Genomic DNA, 23172 nt, shown 5'->3' on the forward strand with positions numbered 1-23172 from the left:
ACTTGGAGCAATTCTAGTCATCACGATGTCTTAAAAATATCACATTGAAAACAAGCACCTAAGACATTAAGTACTATAGCAATTAGAAAACAAAGAGCAAAGTCAATATCTCTTTATCTCTCATTCACATACTCATATATATTATAAAAAGAAAAACCATAAAATAATAGTGCTCAACTGTTTGATAAAAGGAGCTATTTATAAAATATTTCAAGTATAATTATGATCAACTTCTACAATATTATTTTGAGCATTTGCTCTCATCAGGAAGTGCCTGGAAGAAAAATTCTAAATCATCACAAAACCGAACACGGCGACACTCAACAGAAGAAACGAACTAACATCTTCAAGCAGACATTGAAACAAACATCTCTTATGTAATTATGAACCACCATAACCATGAAGCCGAAAAAGTACGATAAACACAACAATCTATTTTCACTTCCTGATGAGAGCGAATGCTCGAAACAATATTGTAGAAGTTGATCATAATTATACTTGAAATATTTTATATATGTATATGTATGTATTTAATCTTATCAAAACCCAAAGCTAATATCAAGACTGCTCAACATGTTGACAATGACAATGAAGCAAAGTACTTGGGCCATTGCTTATAGTGGCTGAACAAGTCAAAAGGCGGAAAGCAGCGATGAAGACTGATCAACAAGAAAAATGATAGTAAATATTTAATATTATGTCTGAATAAAGAGAATCAGTTATAGGTTACCACATTGAGCTAAACATTGTCAATATATGCTCTGAAATGAAGTGAGTAGGAAAGTGCCAGAAGACAATAGAGAATAATAATTTTGCAGCGGCGATGGGGGCTCAAACCCACGACCCTACTGGTATGACAATTCCGCCTGGCCAGGGAGAGGTCATGGGTTCGAGCCCCCATCACCGCAGTTAAATTTTTATTCTCTTTTGTCTTCTGGTACTTTCCTACTCACTACATTTCTTGTTATTATCAACATAAGTGCCTGCTCCACTCACTGTTCTCAATATATGTTCTGTAGTATTATGCTTTATATTTTTATCATTACAATATTTACATTAATATTTCATCAAATATTGAAAGTTATCTCAGCAATTATAAACAGAAAAAAATCTTGTATTCAAGAAAAAACTTTTTAAAAAATCAACTTGTGTGAGGAAAAAACGGAAAAAATAATTCATTGTCAAAAATATGAGGACCCATAAACTATGACCAACATAGATAAAAATCATTGAATGAAGAGAGAGAGAGAGAGAGAGAGAGAGAGAGAGAGAGAAAGAGAGAGAGAGAGAAAGAGAGAGAGAGAGAGCTTGGCAGGGCAAGTATCCCAAAAAGCCCTGGAAATCCTAATCATGACCTGTCCATTTAATATCCAACATCATCTTCCCATCCGCAGTGTTTACAAATGGAAAGATGAAAGGTGGGGCGGGTAGGGTGTTGTCCGTGCTGTACACAGCGCATGCCTTGAAGGGACACGGGGATTCACGCCAGGCGTATCGAAGGGCAGCGGCATGTCCCCCGCCACACACGCTGGTATCAAAGCTGAGGGTGGAGCTGGTGTGGGTTTTGATGGTGAGAGGGTACCACAGGTATTCTGGTCTGCTTGGGGACTGGCACAGGATCTGGTGGTGGTCATGGAAAGATGATTTTTTTTTCCATTTATTTTTTGGGGTTTTACTGAAGTTTAACTCACTCAACCCTAACACCGACTATATCCGTAGTTTACCCGGGTTACTTTTACCACATGCCTATTTATTACATTTTTATGAGACAAATTATAGGCGTAGTATCAAAGCTAATGTTTTTAGTTTTTTGCATGTTAATGGTCGTTGAATAAAACTATCTATGCACATGCACAACACCAGCAAATATAGACATCATACAAAATACCCTCATGAAATATAACCTCCAAGTCAATGCCAATAAAACCGAATTTACAACAATATCGAGGAACAAAGAGGAATGGAAAAGAACAAAGAAAGTCGGCTCACTAATTGGAGACACCGAGGATGTACAAAGAAGAAAACAGCTATCAAACGCCGCACTCAGTAAACTCACCAATGTATGGATTAGAGGTGACAAAATAAAGAGAAACACCAAACTGAAACTGTACCGTGCTCTTGTAAAACCGGTACTTCTGTATAACTGCGGCACTTGGGCGTTGACAAAATCCGAGAAGAACATCTGGATGCCTTCCATCGCACACAGCTAAGAAGGGTACTGGACATCAAATACCCAAAAAAGATCTCAAATGAATCACTCTATAAGATCACAAAAGAAAGACCAATCTCACTTGACATTCTACAACAATGATGGCAACTTTTCGGTCACATACTACGCAGGGACAAAAACATACCAGCTAACCAAGCCATGTCGGGATACTTCCAAAAACACGGGAACCTTTTCAGAGGAAGACCGATCACAACACTCCCTGTGATCCTAAACAAAAACCTCACAACACTTGGACAAAGCATTAGTCTCATAACGGCAGGGACCTTGAAAATCTGAGAACCCTAGCAGAGGACCGGCAATATTGGAGACACCTCACACAGGAAATACTGGAAACAGCCAAGGCGACCCAATCTTTCGGTCGAGACGCGAAAGGCATCTAAGTCAAGTAAGTCATGCACATGCTCATGTTTAATACATTTTTTCCAATTTTGAAAAGTAGCAAAAATCTCTAGGATTGAGTGAGTTAAACAATACTGCTAAAATGTAATTGTGAAACAGATTGGGCTTGACCAGTTATCTGCCATACTTCGGAAAGACATGTGTTTAAAATTTTGGCCAAAAAACTCATTCTTCGAATATCGGTCAATTTTTAAATGACCCTCATCTTGGCAAAATCTTTGCGAAGTACCAGATTTGAGAGTTTTTACCAAGATGAGGATTATTGAAACCGATAGATATTTGAAGGAAGAGATTTTCTGGCCAAATTTTAAAACAGTTGTCTTTCCAGAGTACGGTAGTCAACTAGATAAAGTAAAAATAATCAGAATGTCAACATTTTTGAGTCAATTATATTTATAAAAACTGTATTCAAATGTAACTGTAGCTTTGTGGCCAACTATGCGGTAGATCCTCCAGTGTGGACCACAAAGTGAGTCATTGGAAAAGGCTCTTTACTAAAATTTTCTCAACATACCGAGAGTAAAATGATTAACCTACCAGTGATAGCTTTGCAAATTTCAGAAAATTTATAACGACACCCTACAAGCATCATGTCTCGTCCTACAGTGACTACGATGACTAAGATGTTACTAGTGTGCATAAGAGTGAGTGTTTGTTTTGTTTTGTTTTTAAGGGTTTTACGGCGCTTGCAACACATTTAGGTTATATCAGCGCCAGTAAAAAGGAAGAAAATGGGATAGTAAAAAGTTCTAGAATTACAATTAAAGCACCCAAGAAAAAGTAAGACAAAGGGGAACTGAGAACAAATAGGGATCAGATGTAGATTCCAAGAGCATACCACCAATGTACTTAGTTTGAAATCACCTACAAGTCTCATCCAGACACAAGCACAAAATCCAACAAAGAGGAACACACTCAAATGCTTACATTATACATTCAAAATAAAAATAATAATACATAACAGAGAGATGATTTACAAGGAAAAAAATATCATCTCCCAAAACCATAACTATGCATTTGACTGTTTCCCTCCCAGCTAGGACTCCGGCCAGAGCCAGGACAAAACCAAGAAATCTCATTCCGAGACAAAGACAGAAAGCATGTTGGAAAACAGATATAAGGGGATAGAAGACACAGTATGTACCTCCCTGCCCGCTATGTAAGAGTGAGTGTGTGTATATGTCAATATATTATGTTATGTATGTAATCTATAATATTGTATTGTTATAAATGTGTAACGTAATGTAAAGACATATTATTATTATCATAATTATAATAATTAGCATTGGTTTTGCGATGGGACCCCTTTGCAAAGAACCTGGTGCAAGTTTTGTGGATATTGCACAATTTTTATAAAAAAAGCTCACATGTAAAACAAACAATAGGGGGACAGCGTGGCTCAGTGGTACAAGCTTTGCTTCATACCCAAAAGGTACCGAGTTCAACTACCCGCCTCGTTGTGTGGCCTTGAGCAAGTCAACTAGCCCTAGCTCACTTTGCGGCTGACGCCTGGGTTATTCCATTCTTCCCTTGGAAGAGACCCTAAAGACAAATTTCCCCTTGGGGATGAATAAAGGGAAATTTTATTTATATGTATTTTTTAAAATTTTAATAAAATTGATAACTAAGACTACTCAGTGTAAAAGTTCAAATATTTGTTTTAAAAACCTAAAATTAGGATTTTGATGTTGAGTTTGCATTTTGAGGAAATGGATGATATTTCTGACATCAGAATTCTCACCTCAAACCCATTCAGGTTTTTCACTTGTATGGGGCCGTGGGAAGTCTTGTATTCCAAAATGAGGGAGGCCGGGGGAGTGTAATGGCCTTTCACCACAAGTGGACCCTGGAACTCTCCCATTGTCATGTTGTAGGCCAAGGTCAAACCAGCCAGGGCAAGACGCTGCCCTACGTCTTCTTTGTCCCTCGGGTGGATGCTGGGGATGAGCAAGTGTGATAGTATTTTATAATATAATAATGATGATGATAATAACAATATAATAATAATAATAATAATAAGAAGAAGAAGAAGAAGAATAAGAATAATATATATATATATATATATATATATATATATATATATATATATATATATAGAGAGAGAGAGAGAGAGAGAGAGAGAGAGAGAGAGAGAGAGAGAGAGAGAGAGAGAGTAAGAGAGAGAGACAAAGAGTGAGAGAGGAAGGAAGAGAGAGAGACAGAGAGGAAGAAAGAGAGAAGTATAAGATACATAACTTACGCGCCCCATTTAGACTTGAAGTCGGGCAAGTCCATGGTGACTGCCATGAACGTGTTAGGCATTCTGGGGTTGGGGACGATGCCAAAGTCTGCCGTCTGGTGCCAGCGGATGTCAGGGAAGCCAACTGTGATGTTGGGGTCTGGTCTATTGGGAGCCAGCTGGTAGAGGAAATGAGATCAAATGTGACCTGCTCTATAAATCATAAACTACAGGTGCCTAAATGAGTCAATAAAATGGAGAGAAAGATAAAGGGAGTAAATGTGACTCATCAATAAGGGAACAACACAAAACAAAAGGTCAAAGGCCAAAACGTCATTTGTTTAGTGTTGTTCCCATATATATGAGACACATTTACTCCCTTTATCTTTCTCTCCATCCTATAAATCATGTTGAAGCAAAGCTAAAATGTGAATAAAAAAAATAAAAACAACAAAATGAAAAGAACAACAAAAAAAACCAAAGCCCAAGACAAACAAAAAAACTTGAGCTTTTATATAGCGCAGTATCTACTAAACATGCTCAAAGCGCTAAACAAGGGGTTTCTAGCCAACAGCAACACTTAAATGTAGGACGAGACATGACATCTGTTAGGCCATATCACAATTTTTTTCCGACAATGCTGTCAATGGTCACGTACTTATTTTACACCTGAGTAAGGTGAGAGAACGTGAGTATAGAGCCTTTTCCAAAGACTAAATTATGCATTGCTCAGAGCAGAACTTGAAGCGAAGACCTTCCAATCCGAAAGCTGGTGTCATACCACAAAGACTGGGTCGGGTCTTTGATCTCCCATTTTCCTTTGATGTAAATGTTGCTGCTCGAATCTCAAAGAAATAAAAAACAATGTGAAATTCAATATAAGCTTCAATTTAATATACGAAAACAGATAAAATGGACGTTTTGGGTTTCCCCTTTAGCAACAAAACAGGATGAATGAAACACTACAGACGAATGAGATGATGTGGTAGAGACGTTGCAGTTATAGAAGAGGGAACATAAATTCTGAAACACACCTCGGAGTTTCACACAGTTATCCCTTCTATCAAGGGGGGATCTTAGAATGTAAACAAATAAAAGTGTTTCTATTTGTTAACATTTCAAGATCATACTACAGTCCACTCTGGATAATTGCAACACCTTAGGATCAGCGAAAATGTTGCGATTAATTGAAGATGAGTTTCCAGTCCACTATCGCAACATTTTACACATATATGGTAAATTTAAACCAGTTGATGTAAACATTACTCTTAGTCCACCACATACTGAGCAATATATGGCAGTCCTGTATATATTTTTCAAGCAAAATCAGCTTTGATGCAAGTCGACATCTTATACTTATTCAGATTTGATTAACTTTCGCTCTTTTGTTCTCAACGTTTTTAAGAGTCAAAGAGATTAGCTGTGATGAGAGACTATAAGCTCTCACCAAACTCGTTGGACACAAAGCACAGTTGTCAATCCCAAAACAAAGGATATCTCCTTACAACTGTCATTGTCTACCTGTTGTAAAAACTATACCCAGCCCCCTTGTATCCTATTTAATGACCACAGATGACATCACGAACCCATACTGCAAAGCCCACCCTCTTTTGTCTATAACAGAGATTTGACACACTAATGTAGTATTAAATCCCGCTCTATCTCGATTTTTCAACCTGTCATAATTTCTTCCATGATGAAATTTAATCATGATATTTTGTTTGATTGATTTATTGAATTATGAAAATTTGTTGCGATTAACCGTAGCTTGTTGCAATTAACCAGTGATTTTATATACAAATTAATTCTGTCTCTTGGGATATGTTGCGATTAACCGAAAGTTGGGATTAACCGAGTTGCGATTATCTGGGGTGAACTGTATTAACAAAGAAGACATGACAAATATTTTCTTGCAGCTGTCTGGATTATAAGTGATGCATTAATGGTTTTATTGTTTTTATTTTTGGCTGAGGAGGGATTTTGAGCCTGAAACATTCTGTGTTTGGTATATTTGTTTTTTTTCGAAACTGTTATAATCTTTTTTTTTTCATTACTCTTTAAATTTCAATGCATCAAGTAAAACCCCAGACAACCTGTGTGACACTCCGTGTTTTCTCTGCTAAAAACTAGAGGTGCCTAAATGAGTCAATAAAATGGAGATGCAGATAAAGGGTGTAAATGTGACTCATAAATAAGGGAACAACACAAAACAAATGAGGTTTCAGCCTTTGGCCTTTTTCAAGTAAACACAGAACATATATATATATAGTCTTCTCTTCTCTTGTCGGATAAATAGATACCAACCTGGACAAAGCCAAAGGGAAAAGAGTTACTGGTCTGTTGCTGGGAGACCATATTGAACTTTGACCTCCAGTCCTGGATCATGGCAGGGAAGGTGCAGTTGTAGCGGTTCATTTTCACTGGTAAGAGGGAGTCATCCTCTCCTAGAAAGGCAGGGGGGAGGGATACAATTGTAAAGAAAAAGTGTCTACCTAGAACACCCCCCCCCCCACAAAACCGGAGCTTTTATAAAGCGCAATATCCACTACGTACACTCAAAGCGCTTTACAAAGGGTCCCTAGCTAAAAGCAACATTTAACACGAAAGAAAGGACGAGACATGACACCTGTTAAGGTATATTACATTTTTGTTCAGAGACAACGCTGTAAACAGCAAGGTACTCATCTTACACCTGCATAGGGTGATGTTTGTTTTTAAGGTTTTTAAGGGTTTTACGGCGCTTGCAACACATTTAGGTTATATCAGCGCCAGTAAAAAGGAAGAAAATGGGATAGTAAAAAGTTCTAGAATTACAATTAAAGCACCCAAGAAAAAGTAAGACATAGAGGAACTGGGGACAAATAGGGATCAGATGTAGATTCCAAGAGCATACCACCAATGTACTTAGTTTGAGATCACCTCTAAGTCTCATCCGGACACAAGCACAAAATCCAACAAAGAGGAATACACTCATATGCTTACATTATACATTAAAAATAAATATAATAATACATAACAGAGAGATGATTTACAAGGAAAAAAATAGCATCTCCCAAAACAATAACTATGCATTTGACTGTTTCCCTCCCAGCTAGGACTCCGGCCAGGGCCAGGACAAAACCAAGTAATCTCATTCCAAGACAAAGACAGAAAGCATGTTGGAAAACAGTTATAAGGGGATAGAAGACACGGTATGTACCCTCCTGCCCACTATGGGAGGTAGGAACCCCACCCAGGCATAGGGTGAGAGAATGTAAAGAGCTTTATCCAAGGACTCGACTATGCAGTGTTTGGGGCTTGAACCCAGGACCTTCTGATCCAAAGGCGAGCATCGTACTACTAGACGACAAAGTCGCACAAAAATTGAGTTGCTGGGTCTATGACTAAATCTGTCGGAAAGTACTTTGCAACAGACTGGCTTGGGGTTCCAAAAAGCTCATTTGATAGAGGAATTTCTTACAAGCAAAAGGATTGATATGTCATGGGTTCAGATCAGCCATTTTTCTGACTCCTCTCTCTTCAACCAGACATAATCAAATGAGGGTCTATTAGATATGGTGGAAATAAATTTGAGATAGACTAGCGTCCTATCCAAAGGGAATCAAGTAATTGTTATGATCTTTTCGTGATCAAATGAGGATCTATTAGATATGGTGGAAATAAATTTGAGATAGACTAGCGTCCTATCCAAAGGGAATCAAGTAATTGTTATGATCTTTTCGTGATCAAATGAGGATCTATTAGATATGGTGGAAATAAATTTGAGATAGACTAGCGTCCTATCCAAAGGGAATAAAGTAATTGTTATGATCTTTTCGTGATCAAATGAGGATCTATTAGATATGGTGGAAATAAATTTGAGATAGACTAGCGTCCTATCCAAAGGGAATCAAGTAATTGTTATGATCTTTTCGTGATCAAATGAGGGTCTATTAGATATGGTGGAAATAAATTTGAGATAGACTAGCGTCCTATCCAAAGGGAATCAAGTAATTGTTATGATCTTTTCGTGATCAAATGAGGGTCTATTAGATATGGCGGAAATAAATTTGAGATAGACTAGCTTCCCATCCAAAGGAAACCAAGAAATTGTTATGATCTGTTAAATAGTACAGACACTGGGATAAACAAGAGCTTCAAGGGGCTATAACTTTAAAGGACTTCTTTTATATAGTAAATGCATTTGCTGCCTAGATCAGTCCCTTGATTGGCGACAAAATTAATAATAATTACAAGAATGAAAACACTCGGGACTGCCATCTAAACATTGTGGCTTTTATGGCTTCGTGTTTTCGGTTCACTCTGAGAAACCATCAAGTCTTGCGTGGTGGATAAGGATAAGTATTGTCTGTGTTGGACCCACCTGAGGGATAGAAGTGGTGACAAATGCATTCCTCTAATAGACTGAGGCTTCCGTTAAGGGGTTATCAAGCATATTGTTAAGGCCCATTTTATTCTGCAGTAAAATATCTTTAAATTCGTCTCACTTTGAGCTTGAGCTATTTCTATATAGCGCAATATCCACTAAACATGCTCAAAGTGCTTTACAAAGGGTCCCTGACCAACAGCAACATGTAACACATAGAACGAGACATGATGCCTGTTAGGCGATATCAAATTTTTTCCCGGACAGAACAATGCTGTTAATGGTCTAGTATTCGATTTACACCTGAGTACGGTGAGAGAATGTGCATGGAGCCTTTTCCAAGGACTCAACTATGTGCAGAATGAGGCTCAAACCCAGGACCTTCCAATCCAAAAGCAAGTGTCATACCACAAGACCACATATTCGCACATAGCCCTACATCAGAATACATTGTTGTACAATTTCTAGCATCCCAATCAATTTTAAATGGCTGGATGACTCAATGCTCATGCGTCGTTCACTTCCTAATCATTCTCTAATCAGTCAGACAGCAAGTGTCCCACAAGCTGGATCTTGGATTTGGCCCCCAGACACTGTGAAATGTTTGTTTATTCTCTGTTATCCCTCAAACCCAGGACCTTCCAATCCAAAAGCAAGTGCCATACCACAAGACCACATATTCGCACATAGCCCTACATCAGAATACATTGTTGTACAATTTCTAGCACCCCAATCAATTTTAAATGGCTGGATGACTCAATGCTCATGCGTCGTTCACTTCCTAATCATTCTCTAATCAGTCAGACAGCAAGTGTCCCACAAGCTGGATCTTGGATTTGGCCCCCAGACACTGTGAAATGTTTGTTTATTCTTGTTATCCCTCAAACCCAGGACCTTCCAATCCAAAAGCAAGTGTCATACCACAAGACCACATATTCGCACATAGCCCTACATCAGAATACATTGTTGTACAATTTCTAGCATCCCAATCAATTTTAAATGGCTGGATGACTCAATGCTCATGCGTCGTTCACTTCCTAATCATTCTCTAATCAGTCAGACAGCAAGTGTCCCACAAGCTGGATCTTGGATTTGGCCCCCAGACACTGTGAAATGTTTGTTTATTCTCTGTTATCCCTGTCCCCCCCCCCCCCCCCCCCCCCCCCCCCCGTCGTCCAAAACAGACTTGGAGGAGAAGCCTTCACCAAGATTTGTGCGTCTCCAACCTTACCTGGAGTGAGGCAAAGATCTGTGCCAAGGACAGAAGATGGAAGAGTGCTGTTGAGGCCCTATGCTTTGCCAGGAGCCAAGAGGCATACGTCAATTACTGATATAAGTGCTCACTGCACACTTTTCCTCAAACTGTTTCTTACCTTGGTACCAGATGGAGCCGTAGATCGTCATACCAAGAAGGGGGTGGATCATGGAGTTCCAAAGACAAGAATTTTCCTCAGGACCTTGCAACTTGTCCACTCTGTATATAACATATGAATTACTTTATGAAATTGTTTGTTTTTGCTTTAATAATAATAATAATAATAATAATAATACTTTATTGCATCCCAAAAAGGAAATTTTTTGTACAGACGTGTTATAATTTACACATAAGATAAAAATACAATGGAAATAGGATGTATATATATAAAAAAGGAGCAGCTCTATAACCAGAGCTGCGCTTTATAATATGAATAATTTCAACACTGTAAAATAGTTAAAACTGTCACTATAAATTGAAAATTGAAAAGATTGCAAAACAAATAAATTAATAAATTAATATTTATATTTTTAAAAAGTAAAAATGAGAAATAATTATATAAAATGATTATTGCTTGTTGTTATAAAGCCTAATACTGGACGGCAGAAAAGATTTTCGGTGTCTCTCTGTTTTCGTTGAAATAGAGAAAGGGCGACCACTTCTTTCTGACATAATAATTGATGGTCTTAGTGGATGATACTGGTCATTTAATATTTTAGTTATTTTATTTATACAAAATTTCTCGTATAAAAGATCTACATCGTCAACATCATTTATATAGCGTTTAATGGATTTTTTAATATTTGAATTTATTTTGTTCCTTTCCACTGCTAAGCAATTGCCTCCCCAAGCTGTTATACAAAATGACAAAACACTTTCGATTACTGCTCTATAAAATAATGTGCAGAGGGTTTTATCTATTCTAAACTGAGAGAGTTTTGATAAAAAATATGTACGTCTGCACATCTTATGCCTAATTATTTTCAAGTGTTCATCCCACTTGAGCCTGTCATCAATCGTTACACCAAGGTATTTGTAGTGAGGAACTCGCTGGACGAATTGGTCCTTTAATTTTAACGGTTCTATCGGTTCCTTCACTCTCCTAAAGTCAATCACTAGCTCCTTTGTCTTGCTTATGTTAAGCTCTAGGTGGTGGGCATCACACCAAGACACAAATCTATCAATTTCTTGCCTATAAGCCACTTCGTTGCCATTTGTTATGAGGCCTTGAAGAGCGGTGTCATCTGCAAACTTTATTAAAGGTACACTCAGGTTTTGACTTCTACAGTCATTCGTGTATATTGTGAATAATACAGGGGACAATACACAACCTTGAGGAGCGCCAGTATTTGTAGTTATACAGGAAGATTTGTTTTGCCCTAATTGAACATATTGTGCTCTCTCCGTAAGAAATTCGAGCACCCAAGCAATTATATACTTGTTTAAATTCAGACTAGTCAATTTTTGAACAACCAACTGGGGTTGCATTGTATTGAACGCTGAAGAAAAATCTGCAAAAAGCAATCTGCAATAGCTCCTAGCGTGATCTAGATGCCTGTAGATGTTGTTTGTAAACAGCAAAATGGCATCCTCTACGCCACGTCCTGGTTTGTAAGCAAATTGATGACTATCACTCAATGGCATAAAATGATTCCTAATTTTAATAAGAACAAGTTTTTCTAAAGATTTCATGACTATTGAAGTCAGTGCAACAGGTCTGAGATCGTTCATAGTTTCAAGTTTTTCTTTTTTTGGAACAGGAATAATTTTCGAAGTTTTCCAAATTTCAGGGATTGAAACGCATTGGAGGGACCAGTTAAAAATATGTGTATAAATGGGGGAAAGCTGGTGGGCACATTCTTTTAATAGTTTTCCTTTCAATCCATCCGGCCCAGCAGCCTTCCTCTCGTTTAGTTTCGAAAATACGAATCTCGTTTCCTCTTCACTGACCTCAACAGCCATTTCATCTTCCAAAGCCCTGTCAATTGTTAAGGAATCAAAATAGTGTCTAAACAGCCAAACTATTTTTCTCTCTTTTGAGCACATTGTGCGTGAGGTAAAACAATGATATACTCCCTTTTATTTGCTCATGATATATTATCTATTTATGATATTAGGGGGCAGCGTGGCTCAGCAGTACAGTCTTTGCTTAGTACCCAAAAGGTACTGAGTACAAGTACCCGTTGCGTTGTGAGTCACCAAAGCTCAGTTTGCAGCGCCGTACTGGGTTATTCCAGTCTTCCCTTGGAATAGACCCTAAAGAAAAAATTCCCCTATGGGATGAATAGAGGAAATTTTATTAATTTATTTTATTATTTTCATTTTTCAAAAACTAGATAAAAGTGTGCCTCTTTAGAAAAGATATTAAAATGGAACTTTTGAAACTCTCAAATTGCGAGTTCATTGAAAGCATTAATTTGTGTGGAGTGTTAGAATAAGATTCTGGTGTAAATCGTATTATAAAAATTGGTAAATATTGAACTGTTGCCTCTTATCTCCTTCTTCTTCTTTGTCTTGTTAATGGGCATATTTATGTTCTAAATCAGGTCACACTCACATAACCTGCTTTATGACCTGTATAAGTCACAAATGAAGAGGGAGAGAGATAGAAAAATAGGGAAACAGACAAAAAGAGATAGATAGATAGATAGATAGATAGATAGATAGAGAGAGAGAGAGAGAGAGAGAGAGAGAGAGAGAGAGAGAGAGAGAGAGAGAGAGAGAGAGAGAGAGAGAGAGAGAGAGAGAGGGAGGGTAAAAATGATAGCCACCACAACTCACACTTTATCCATTTGTACCTCTGTCTTTTCCACATGACACTTGGCAAGAGCATCAGGAGAGGACCATGCCTCAACGGGAGTGCCACCCCAGTCTGTGGCTACCAAACCAATGGGGTACCCCAGAGTCTGGTGGAGGTTTTTGCCAAATAACCAACAAACTGACGAAAAGTATGTCCACGGGGCATTACTCACAGCCGCTGTACACAAAAAAAATATATAAAAGGTTAAGAATGTGTCAACCAAACAGTAACTGTAATTACTAATTTGTTTGTTTAAAAAAAAAAACCCAAAAAATCGTTAGCTTTAATATAGCGCAATATCCACTAAACGTGCGCAAAGCGCATTACAAGGGGTCCCAGACCAACAGCAAAACGTAATATGTAGAACGAGACATGACGCCTCTTAGGCGATATTAAAATACTTCAGACAGAGACAACGCTGTTAACGGCCAGGTACTCATTCTACACCTGAGTACAGTGAGAGAATGTGAATGAAGGGCCTTCTCCAATGACTCAACTATGCGCAGAGCGAGGCTCGAACCCAGGACCTTTCAATCCGAAATAGCCACATATGTCATGTGTGGTTGTGTTGTATTGTAGTATTACATTCGCCTTTGGATCGGAAGCTCCAGTGTTTGAGATCTTGCCCTGAACAGTGCATGGTTGAGTCCCTGGATAAAACTCTTTATTCACATTCTCTCACCGTACTCAAGTGTAAAATGAGTACCTGGCCCTTAACAGCGCTATCTCTGTCAGAAACAAATGTAGTATCCTCTAACATCCTTCATTTTAAGTGTTGCTATTGGCTAGGGACCCCTTGTAAAGCGCTTTGAGCATGTTAAATGGATATCACACTACATCAATGCTCCAAGCCGAGTCTTGTCCTATGAGCCCAGTGTTACTGTTGGCTTAGGACCTCTTGCAGAGTGCTTTGAGCACACTTAGTGGATATGTAACTGTATAAAAGCTCAATTGATTTTCTTATTGCTTCCGATTTTCATTCCAACTATAGTACGTAGAAGAAGATGATGTTGGCTGGGTCATGTGTCCGGAATGAAAAAAGGGTCACTTCCCAAGACAGCAGATGGGAAGGGAAAGCAGGGAAGACCCAAAGAAACCTGGCAAAGGACAGAGCATGGAGAAAAAATTAAAGGAAGCAGGCCTGTCCTAGAATACAGCCACCGCAAAAGCACCCGATCGCAAAAAAAAAATAAATGGAGATGTCTGGTGGATGCCCTATGTGCCTCAAGGTCCGAAGAGGATTAAGACATCGTACGTGCCAACTGAGGGCTGAGTCCACCTTCTGCAGGTCATAGAGAGGGGTAGGAGAGAACACTTTGGATACTCCAAGCCATATCTTGTCCTATGAGCCCAATGTTACTGTTGGATTAGGACCTCTTGCAGAGCGCTTTGAGCACACTTAGTGGACACTGCCCTGTATAAAAGCTCAATTGATTTTTTTTTTAATTGCTTCCAATTTTCATTCCAACTTTAGTACGTACCAACTGAGGGCTGCGTCCAACTCTCGTCCACCTTCTGTAGGTCATAGAGGGGAGTAGGCGAGGTCACTTTGGATACTGAAAATAATCGGATGTTCGGATAATTGCTGGCTCCTTGGGCTTCCTGGTCTCCATTAAACATCTGAACAAAAAAGTTAAGCATGGCGTCAAGTGACATTCAGAATGTTTAACCCACTCTAAGGCTAAATCCACCTAAATTTTGGCCCACAAAAAGAAAAACAGTGGATCTATTAAAGAAAGCTGATTGCACTAGCATTGAAAGCCAAATAAAAAGAGAAGACCTACCAATTATCTTGCCATCTATCTGGAATTTAGTAACATATCTATGTCTTTATTGTTTTATGTTGTTGGCTGCAGAAGGATTTTGAGCCTGAAACCTTACGTGTTTGGTATTTTGTTCTATTTTTTTAAGCTAATCTATTCATTTTTGTTGATTACTTTTTACAGAATGGATAAAGCAAGTTTGCTTTAAAGGTGAGGCAATGCAACATACCAAAATGCTTGTGAAAACTAATTTAGCCAAATACCAATTCCCATCTTTTGTGCCGCTATGTGGTCTAATGGCACGACACTTGCTTTCGGATCGGACAGTCCTGTGTATGAGCCTCGGCGCATAATGAGTCCTTGGAAAAGACTCTTTACTCACATTCTCTCACTGTACTCAGGTGTAAAATGAGAACCTGGCCATGAACGACGTTGTCTCTGTCGGGGAAAAAATTGTATTATCACCTAACAGGCGTCATGTCTCGTTCTACATGTTACGTGTTGCTGTTAGTCAGGGACCCTATGTCAAGAGCTTTGAGCATATTTAGTGGATATTGCGCTATATAAAAGCTCAATTAAAAATTATTTTTCTAAAAACAGATTTCTTTTTGCAATTTTTACTTGCAAGACCTGATGTGGCATTGAAAGGGAACTGTTTCCACTCTTGAAGAGTTGAAAGAAAATTTGCAGAATGTTTTAAAGGCGCACGTCCTTCTGTTTACAAAGCCTCAAACTAGTTTTGAACTCGCATATATCTGATGAAACAACGATATTGTTTTGGAGGTGATATCGAAGAAAAGTATTGAAGATCACTCGCATGTACCTGACGAAACAACGATATTGTTTTGGAGGTGATATTGAAGAAAAGTATTGAAGATAAATCGTTTCAGTTTTATAAAGCTAATCCTGAAACTTGACTGTAACAAATAAAATAAAAATAGAAATAAATATTCATACAGCATAATTCCATGGATTTACCATGCTAAATACACTTCTAATGTTTCATTTATTCCCCCTCCCCAGCAGGTCACATGGAACTATATTTCCATTTCATACAGTACTAGTCATCTGTTAACCATCCTTTTTGTACTAATAATCCGTAACTGCCTATAGTAGGTACTCATTCACACTTGAGTCGAATGGGGTAATGTATATATGTGTGTGTGTGTGTGTGTGTGTGTGTGTGTGTGTGTGTGGGTGGGTTTATGTGTATATTTATTAATTTGTTTACTTATTATTTGTTATTGTCATTGTGAAGCATTGTAAATGGATAATGGCGCTATATAAATTTCCCCTTACATTACATGACATGACAAAAGATGAGTCACCGTGCCAATGAGCCACATGGTTTAATACAATTTCTTTGATGAAACAATACTTGTACCTGTGCTACTGTAAACTGCATGTTGGATTGACCTGAACACAGCCACACATCTCCAAACAACACATTACTCAATGTGATGGACACGGCGTGTGAGACAAACTTGATTGTGACAGGGTCTGTGATATTCATAGGATCAAGGGTCACAGACCAAGACCCTACCCCTGGTGCTGGGCCCTGGACCACAGTGGTACTGTAATAATACATCTTCTTTGGGGTTATCATCTGGGGACATAAATCAGGTTTTCAGTTTTATACACGTTTTCCTTCAAAGCCATTAGGCCCGTGGATCCAGAGTTTATCCCAAAAGCGTGAAACAGACAATAGCAATTGCTTGCTATTCGCTGGATAGGACGCTAGTCTATCGCAAAGTAGTTTCTGCCAGGTCTAACAGACCCAGCTACCCAATTACTGCTGGGTGGACAGAGGGGAGGGGTCGGATAATAATCAAATGTACCCGCAATCGATCTCAGTCCCTTTGATTGTGAAGCGAGTGCTCTATCAACTGAGCTATCGAGACCCCCAGTTTTATATATAATTATACATAAAAATTCATCTCAAAAGTAAGTTTAAAGAAGTTTGTCTGGCATTGCAGCATAAACACTTTTATCCAGAATAGTTTCTTTCACCCATACTTGCTTCCTAAATGTTTTCTTTCATGTTTCTATCTGTATCCCTTTTGTATAAAGCACCTTGAGCCAGTTTAATTGGGGTTGGGAGCAATACAACATATATCTAGTATCATTATTAATTTTTTTTTAAAATACAAGATGGAGCATACTCTCATATTTTCAGCTTCACTTTTGCTTATTATTTTTTTTATTTGATTAAAAGAGTGGGAAATAGTTGAGAGTACCCGGAACAATGGTAGAGGAGAAGAGCAATTGACCCAAAGAGGTTGATTGTTTGTACGAAGGGTTTGTACCCGAAATGTCCATTGTCTGTATTGTTCCCATCTGAAGCCTCTCCATTTTCACTCTTTCGCCAGTATTTTCACGATCCCAGGCTTCAGGCAGCCCCTACCGTTCTCTACTTTGTGCGGCTATGAGGTCTTGTGGTATGACACTCGCTTTCGAATCGAAAGGTCCTGGGTTCGAGCCTCGCTCGGCGCATAGTTGAGTCCTTGGAAAAGGCTCTTTACTCACATTATCTCACTGTACTCAGGTGTAAAATGAGTACCTAGCCATCAACAGCGTTGTCTCTGTCGGAAAATATTGTAATATTGCCTAACAGGCATCATGTCTCCTCCTACATGTTAAGTGTTGATGTTGGTCAGGGACCCTTTGTAAAGCGCTTTGAGCACGTTTAGTAGATATTGCGCTTTATAAAAGCTCAATTTTTAAAAAAAGATTGTTTGTACAAGTTTGTAATTCACATGAAGCATTTACTTTATGAGATAGGAATTTCTGTACTTAACACGAGTGACATAAATAGTCAACTAGGAATAGAAACAGGCTATAAAAAAAAGTGTGCATCATTCTCTATCTTTTTACACAAACTTTTAAATGAAAACCACCTACCTGAGCCAAAACTTTTGCACCAATGTTGGGTGAGAATCCATAAATTCTGGCTCTTTTTGGTGCTCTCTGCAAGACCATGTTGTTTTGGAATATCTTAGCTAGTGATAGCTGGGCTGGAATTGCCTTGACCCTCTCATTTTGGATTTTTCCATTATCTGACGCAAAGGGATATGGAATCCTTATAATTTTTGTTTTTGTTTTTAAGGGTTTTACTGCCCTTGCAACACATTTAGGTCATATCAGCACCGGTAAAAAAGAAGAAAATTGTATGGTAAAAATATTCTAGATGTACAATTAAAAGGACTTGCAGAAAAAGTTAGACAAAAGGGGAATGGTACAAATAGGGAACAGATGTAGATTCATCACAAGAGCACACTCACAATGTACTTAGTTTGAGATCACCTAAAAGTCTCATTCAGACACCAGTACAACATCCCACTAAGAGGAATACACTCACATGTTTACAAATCATGTATTAAAAATTTTAAAATAACAGTACATAACAGAGAGATGATTTACAATGAAAAAAATATCATCTCCCAAAACTGTAACTATACATTCAAATGTTTCCCTCCCAGCCAAGGACTCCAGCCAGTGCCAGGACAAGACATCTCATTCCAAGACAAAGACATAAAGCAATTGGAAAACAGATACAGGGGGATAGAAGATACAGCAAGTACCTCTCTGCCCACTATGGGAGATCGGAAACCCTACCCAGATTATCATTCTTTCATTCATTACTTTTTTATATTAATATTTTGAATCTAAATGCGATGAAACAACAGAAAGGAATAAAGCTTTGCTTATCTTCAGAAATGTTTGACATCGTCGCAAAAGAAACAACAATGTACTTTCAAAAAAATGAATGCAGGCAACACCAGCATAAAACTCCCCAATGACATAAAACCAAAAAACAGGCTAACAAGAGGACATGACAACAATATATCAATTCGTCTCAAGAACAGACACCTGCCTGCCCTTTCTTTTATGGAATGAGCTCCCTCAGGAGTAGATAGAAACTAAAAACAATACTGAATATAAAAGGGTCGTGGAAAAAATACCAAATAATGAAATGATCACATTCAAAATACATGTGTGTGTGTGTCTGTCGTGGAATTAATAAATGTGAACTGTAGTCTGGATCCTCTATTCAAGAGGCTACTTACAAAGACCCCGAAGAAGAAGGCAAAATTTTTTAATGATCTCGCAATAGTTTTACGCTATATCAGGACTTCGGTAAAGGAAATGCTATATGAAAAGTTGTGGATTTCAGTGTCTGTTATACTGATGGATTAGTTACAGTCGCCCGAGAGGAAATAAGACTGGTGATGTATACCACCAAGTCTCATACTTTTATTTAATTCAGACAAGTTATTAATATTATAAACATGGACGATCATTCACAACAATAAACAAACAAATAAAACAATAAAATACAAATTAGAAAAAAAAAAAAGATAAAAAAAAACAACAAGAGCAAAACACAAAATACAATGAAAACAAAACAAAACAAGAAAGAAACCAATAAAAAAGAAAAAAGGATGGCTCTAAGTTACCCTGCTATAATCAAGACTTCAAAAGGTCGAGGACCCTCGTCTAGTTATTACAAATTATACATAGCAATACAAGTGTGATAACTTTGTGGTCTGTTTCATTGCTGTAATGAAGTAGTCTGATGTCACATCGCCCAGCAACGGCGGCCATCGTGGTTCTAAACAAAGGAAATCGGTACTTTTTATTCTTCATGCTGGATAGAACTTTTCATTAGTCTTGCGATCAGAATGTGTAAAAGTAAAAGTCAAAACATGATCAGATTTATAATGTTTTTTTCCCCTCTGGATATGCTTTTATGCTCGTCTGAGAAATATTTCATAAGGACGTCCGCCATTGTTCCGATAGTTCAGAGCCAGTTACTAAGTTACCATGCGTCATTAAGAGGGAAGTGACGTTACGACTGTTGAAGCGTATTGTAAAGAGTGAATATAAAATCAAAATAGCTAGTCAAACTCAAACCAATGTATGATCTTCTTCATTGATGAGGCAATGTTAAAACGAAGACCATTGTAAACATAAATTATTTTTGGTACTACCGCAAACTCGGGGACCCAAATAATTTTGGGGGCTTGGGAGGGGGAAACTTTTTTTTTTTTTAATTCTCTCACCTCCCAAACCCCCTACTGGACTTTAAAAAAAATAAATAAAAGTTTCCCCCTCCCAAATTATTTGGGTCCCCGAGTTTGCGGTAGAGTCTAGTACCTTATTTTTGAGTTCGGTTATATTTGCAAATAGGTGTAGGTTGATAGGTAATAATCTTACTTGTTGAAATATTGATAGGCTTGGCATCTTGTAACACTGACATTGACATACGAATCGTAAATTCTGTAAATGGACTGTTGTTCAGACTGGAAACATTGCACACGATGGCTAGTGAAATGAAAATTATATATGTCCACGACATCTTTAAGAATTACAAACCAAAAGTCAAATCTCTTTTAATTTGTATCATATAAATTACAAAAGATAGATGTATGGTTGTGACTTGTATATTATAAATTATATTGTCCACTGTGAATGCTTCACTGCTCCGAAGTATTCAGCAGCCGCCTCCCCTTTTCTCTCAGTCCTCAGAGTCCTCTCATTCTCATCACTCATCACACGAAAATCAAACCACTAGTTTGTTTTTTTGTATTCGATTATGTCCTATTTTGGCGCTCGTTAAAACTAAATTTATTTCGGTTTTCTTGAATTATTGCCTCCCTGTTCATTCAAGCAGTGATGTGATAAATGGTAAATGGACTTGATGATCACGCTACTACATAGTAGTAGTAGTAGTAGTAGTAGTAGTAGTAGTAGTAGTAGTAGTAGTAGTAGTAGCGGCAGCGGTAGTAGTAGTAGTAGTAGTAGTAGTAGTAGTAGTAGTAGTAGTAGGAGGAGGAGGAGGAGGAGTAGCAGTAGTAGTAGTAGTAGTAGTAGTAGTAATCGTACTGTTAATCGCAGTGACACTAGTGGTAATTCCCATGATCTACAAAGCTATGAAGTGAATAGAAAAGTGCCAGAAGACAATAGAGAATAAAAATTTTTCACGGCGGTGGTGGGGTTTGAACCTGCGACCTTATTGGTACGACAACTCCGCCTGGCAGGTGAGAGCGTGGCTCTACCGTGTGAGCTATCCACGAACACAAAAATATTCGTTTCAAACTCAAAGTCATTACTAGATCCCTCTCTCACCCACTTCTTGAGACCGCCGATTCGTTCGTACACCACCATCGCGAATAATTTTGACCAGCAGTTAAGCTTAATAGCCAATATTCTCAACACAAACATATAACATAGAAACGATTGAGACATTGAGTATGCTCCGGTGTATGGGGTGAATTTTTTAATTCAGAAAAGTGAGTGGAGCAGGCACTTATGTTGGTAACAACAAGATATGAAGTGAATAGAAAAGTGCCAGAAGACAATAGAGAATAAAAATTTTTCACGGCGGTGGTGGGGTTTGAACCTGCGACCTTATTGGTACGACAACTCCGCCTGGCAGGTGAGAGCGTGGCTCTACCGTGTGAGCTATCCACGAACACAAAAATATTCGTTTCAAACTCAAAGTCATTACTAGATCCCTCTCTCACCCACTTCTTGAGACCGCCGATTCGTTCGTACACCACCATCGCGAATAATTTTGACCAGCAGTTAAGCTTAATAGCCAATATTCTCAACACAAACATATAACATAGAAACGATTGAGACATTGAGTATGCTCCGGTGTATGGGGTGAATTTTTTAATTCAGAAAAGTGAGTGGAGCAGGCACTTATGTTGGTAACAACAAGATATGAAGTGAATAGAAAAGTGCCAGAAGACAATAGAGAATAAAAAATTTTTATTCTCTATTGTCTTCTGGCACTTTTCTATTCACTTCATATCTTGTTGTTACCAACATAAGTGCCTGCTCCACTCACTTTTCTGAATTAAAAAATTCACCCCATACACCGGAGCATACTCAATGTCTCAATCGTTTCTATGTTATATGTTTGTGTTGAGAATATTGGCTATTAAGCTTAACTGCTGGTCAAAATTATTCGCGATGGTGGTGTACGAACGAATCGGCGGTCTCAAGAAGTGGGTGAGAGAGGGATCTAGTAATGACTTTGAGTTTGAAACGAATATTTTTGTGTTCGTGGATAGCTCACACGGTAGAGCCACGCTCTCACCTGCCAGGCGGAGTTGTCGTACCAATAAGGTCGCAGGTTCAAACCCCACCACCGCCGTGAAAAAATTTTTATTCTCTATTGTCTTCTGGCACTTTTCTATTCACTTCATATCTTGTTGTTACCAACATAAGTGCCTGCTCCACTCACTTTTCTGAATTAAAAGATCTACAAAGCTACAACTCTAGTAGTAGTAATAGTAGAAGTACCCGTAGTAGTCGTGGTAGTACTAGTAGTAGCATGTAGTAGTAGTAGTAGTAGTAGTAGTAGTAGTAGTAGTAGTAGTAGTAGTAGTAGTAGTAGTAGTAGTAGTAGTAGTAGTAGTAACAGCAGTAGTTGTGTGTAATATGTCGTAGTCGTAATTGGCGTCTAGTAGTAGTTGTAACAACAAAAGTAGCAGTCGTAACAAATTTTACTGTAGCCACGGCGTTTTATGTGTTTGTAACACAGTCTAGATGATATGCGTTTAAGTAAAATTCTCACCAAGTCTGTCCGAGAGATCAATCGTACCAATTCATAAACAACGCATAACCTTTAAACGTTTATAACCTGATTGACAAAATTTAGCGAGAGCTCAACTTGCGGTCGAAACACAAAAACAATGAGCAAGTAGACTCAACTACTCGACGCTGTAATAATAATTAAAAAAATTCAAAATTTAAATCGCGATGAACTTTATAATAAAAAAAAAGAAAACAAAACAAACCAACAATAAAAAAAAAGAAAACAAACAAACAAAATCAACAACCCCCCCCCCCAAAAAAAAAAAAAACCCCAAAAAACCCCAAAGAAAACAAACAATTAAAACAAAACAAAACACCGTCTCTTTTGCTTTTAAAACATTTTGGCCGTCGATTTTCTGGTATAATTTTTGGGTCAAAAACTATAGCCCACTTTTTATTGAGGACTCGAGTCAATTATAGTATTATAATCTCCAACCATAGATATGAATGCCTTTACGTTCATGTCTCAAACCAAGGCCCACTATGTGTGTGTGATACCGAGGCGTCTTGACGATTTCTAAGAAAAATGTCGA

At 38.1% G+C, this 23172-nt stretch overlaps 1 protein-coding gene across 1 annotated transcript; it reads right to left on the reverse strand.

The window, feature by feature from the left end:
- Positions 1-1209: 1209 nt before the first annotated feature.
- On the reverse strand, positions 1210-20601 carry LOC144967449 (sialate O-acetylesterase-like). Its single transcript, XM_078904721.1, has 10 exons — positions 20249-20601; positions 17933-18087; positions 16416-16637; positions 14750-14888; positions 13250-13445; positions 10587-10687; positions 7152-7291; positions 4869-5026; positions 4371-4566; positions 1210-1620 (listed from the first exon to the last, which is right to left on the reverse strand). Exons 1-10 carry the CDS (start codon positions 20388-20390, stop codon positions 1345-1347), a joined length of 1725 nt encoding a protein of 574 aa, XP_078760847.1. The 5' UTR covers positions 20391-20601; the 3' UTR covers positions 1210-1344.
- Positions 20602-23172: the final 2571 nt, after the last annotated feature.

Source organism: Berghia stephanieae, chromosome 3, assembly GCF_034508935.2.
Source record: "Berghia stephanieae isolate SIO BIC M18660-M18661 chromosome 3, UCSD_Bste_1.3, whole genome shotgun sequence".
Taxonomy (NCBI): domain Eukaryota; kingdom Metazoa; phylum Mollusca; class Gastropoda; order Nudibranchia; family Aeolidiidae; genus Berghia; species Berghia stephanieae.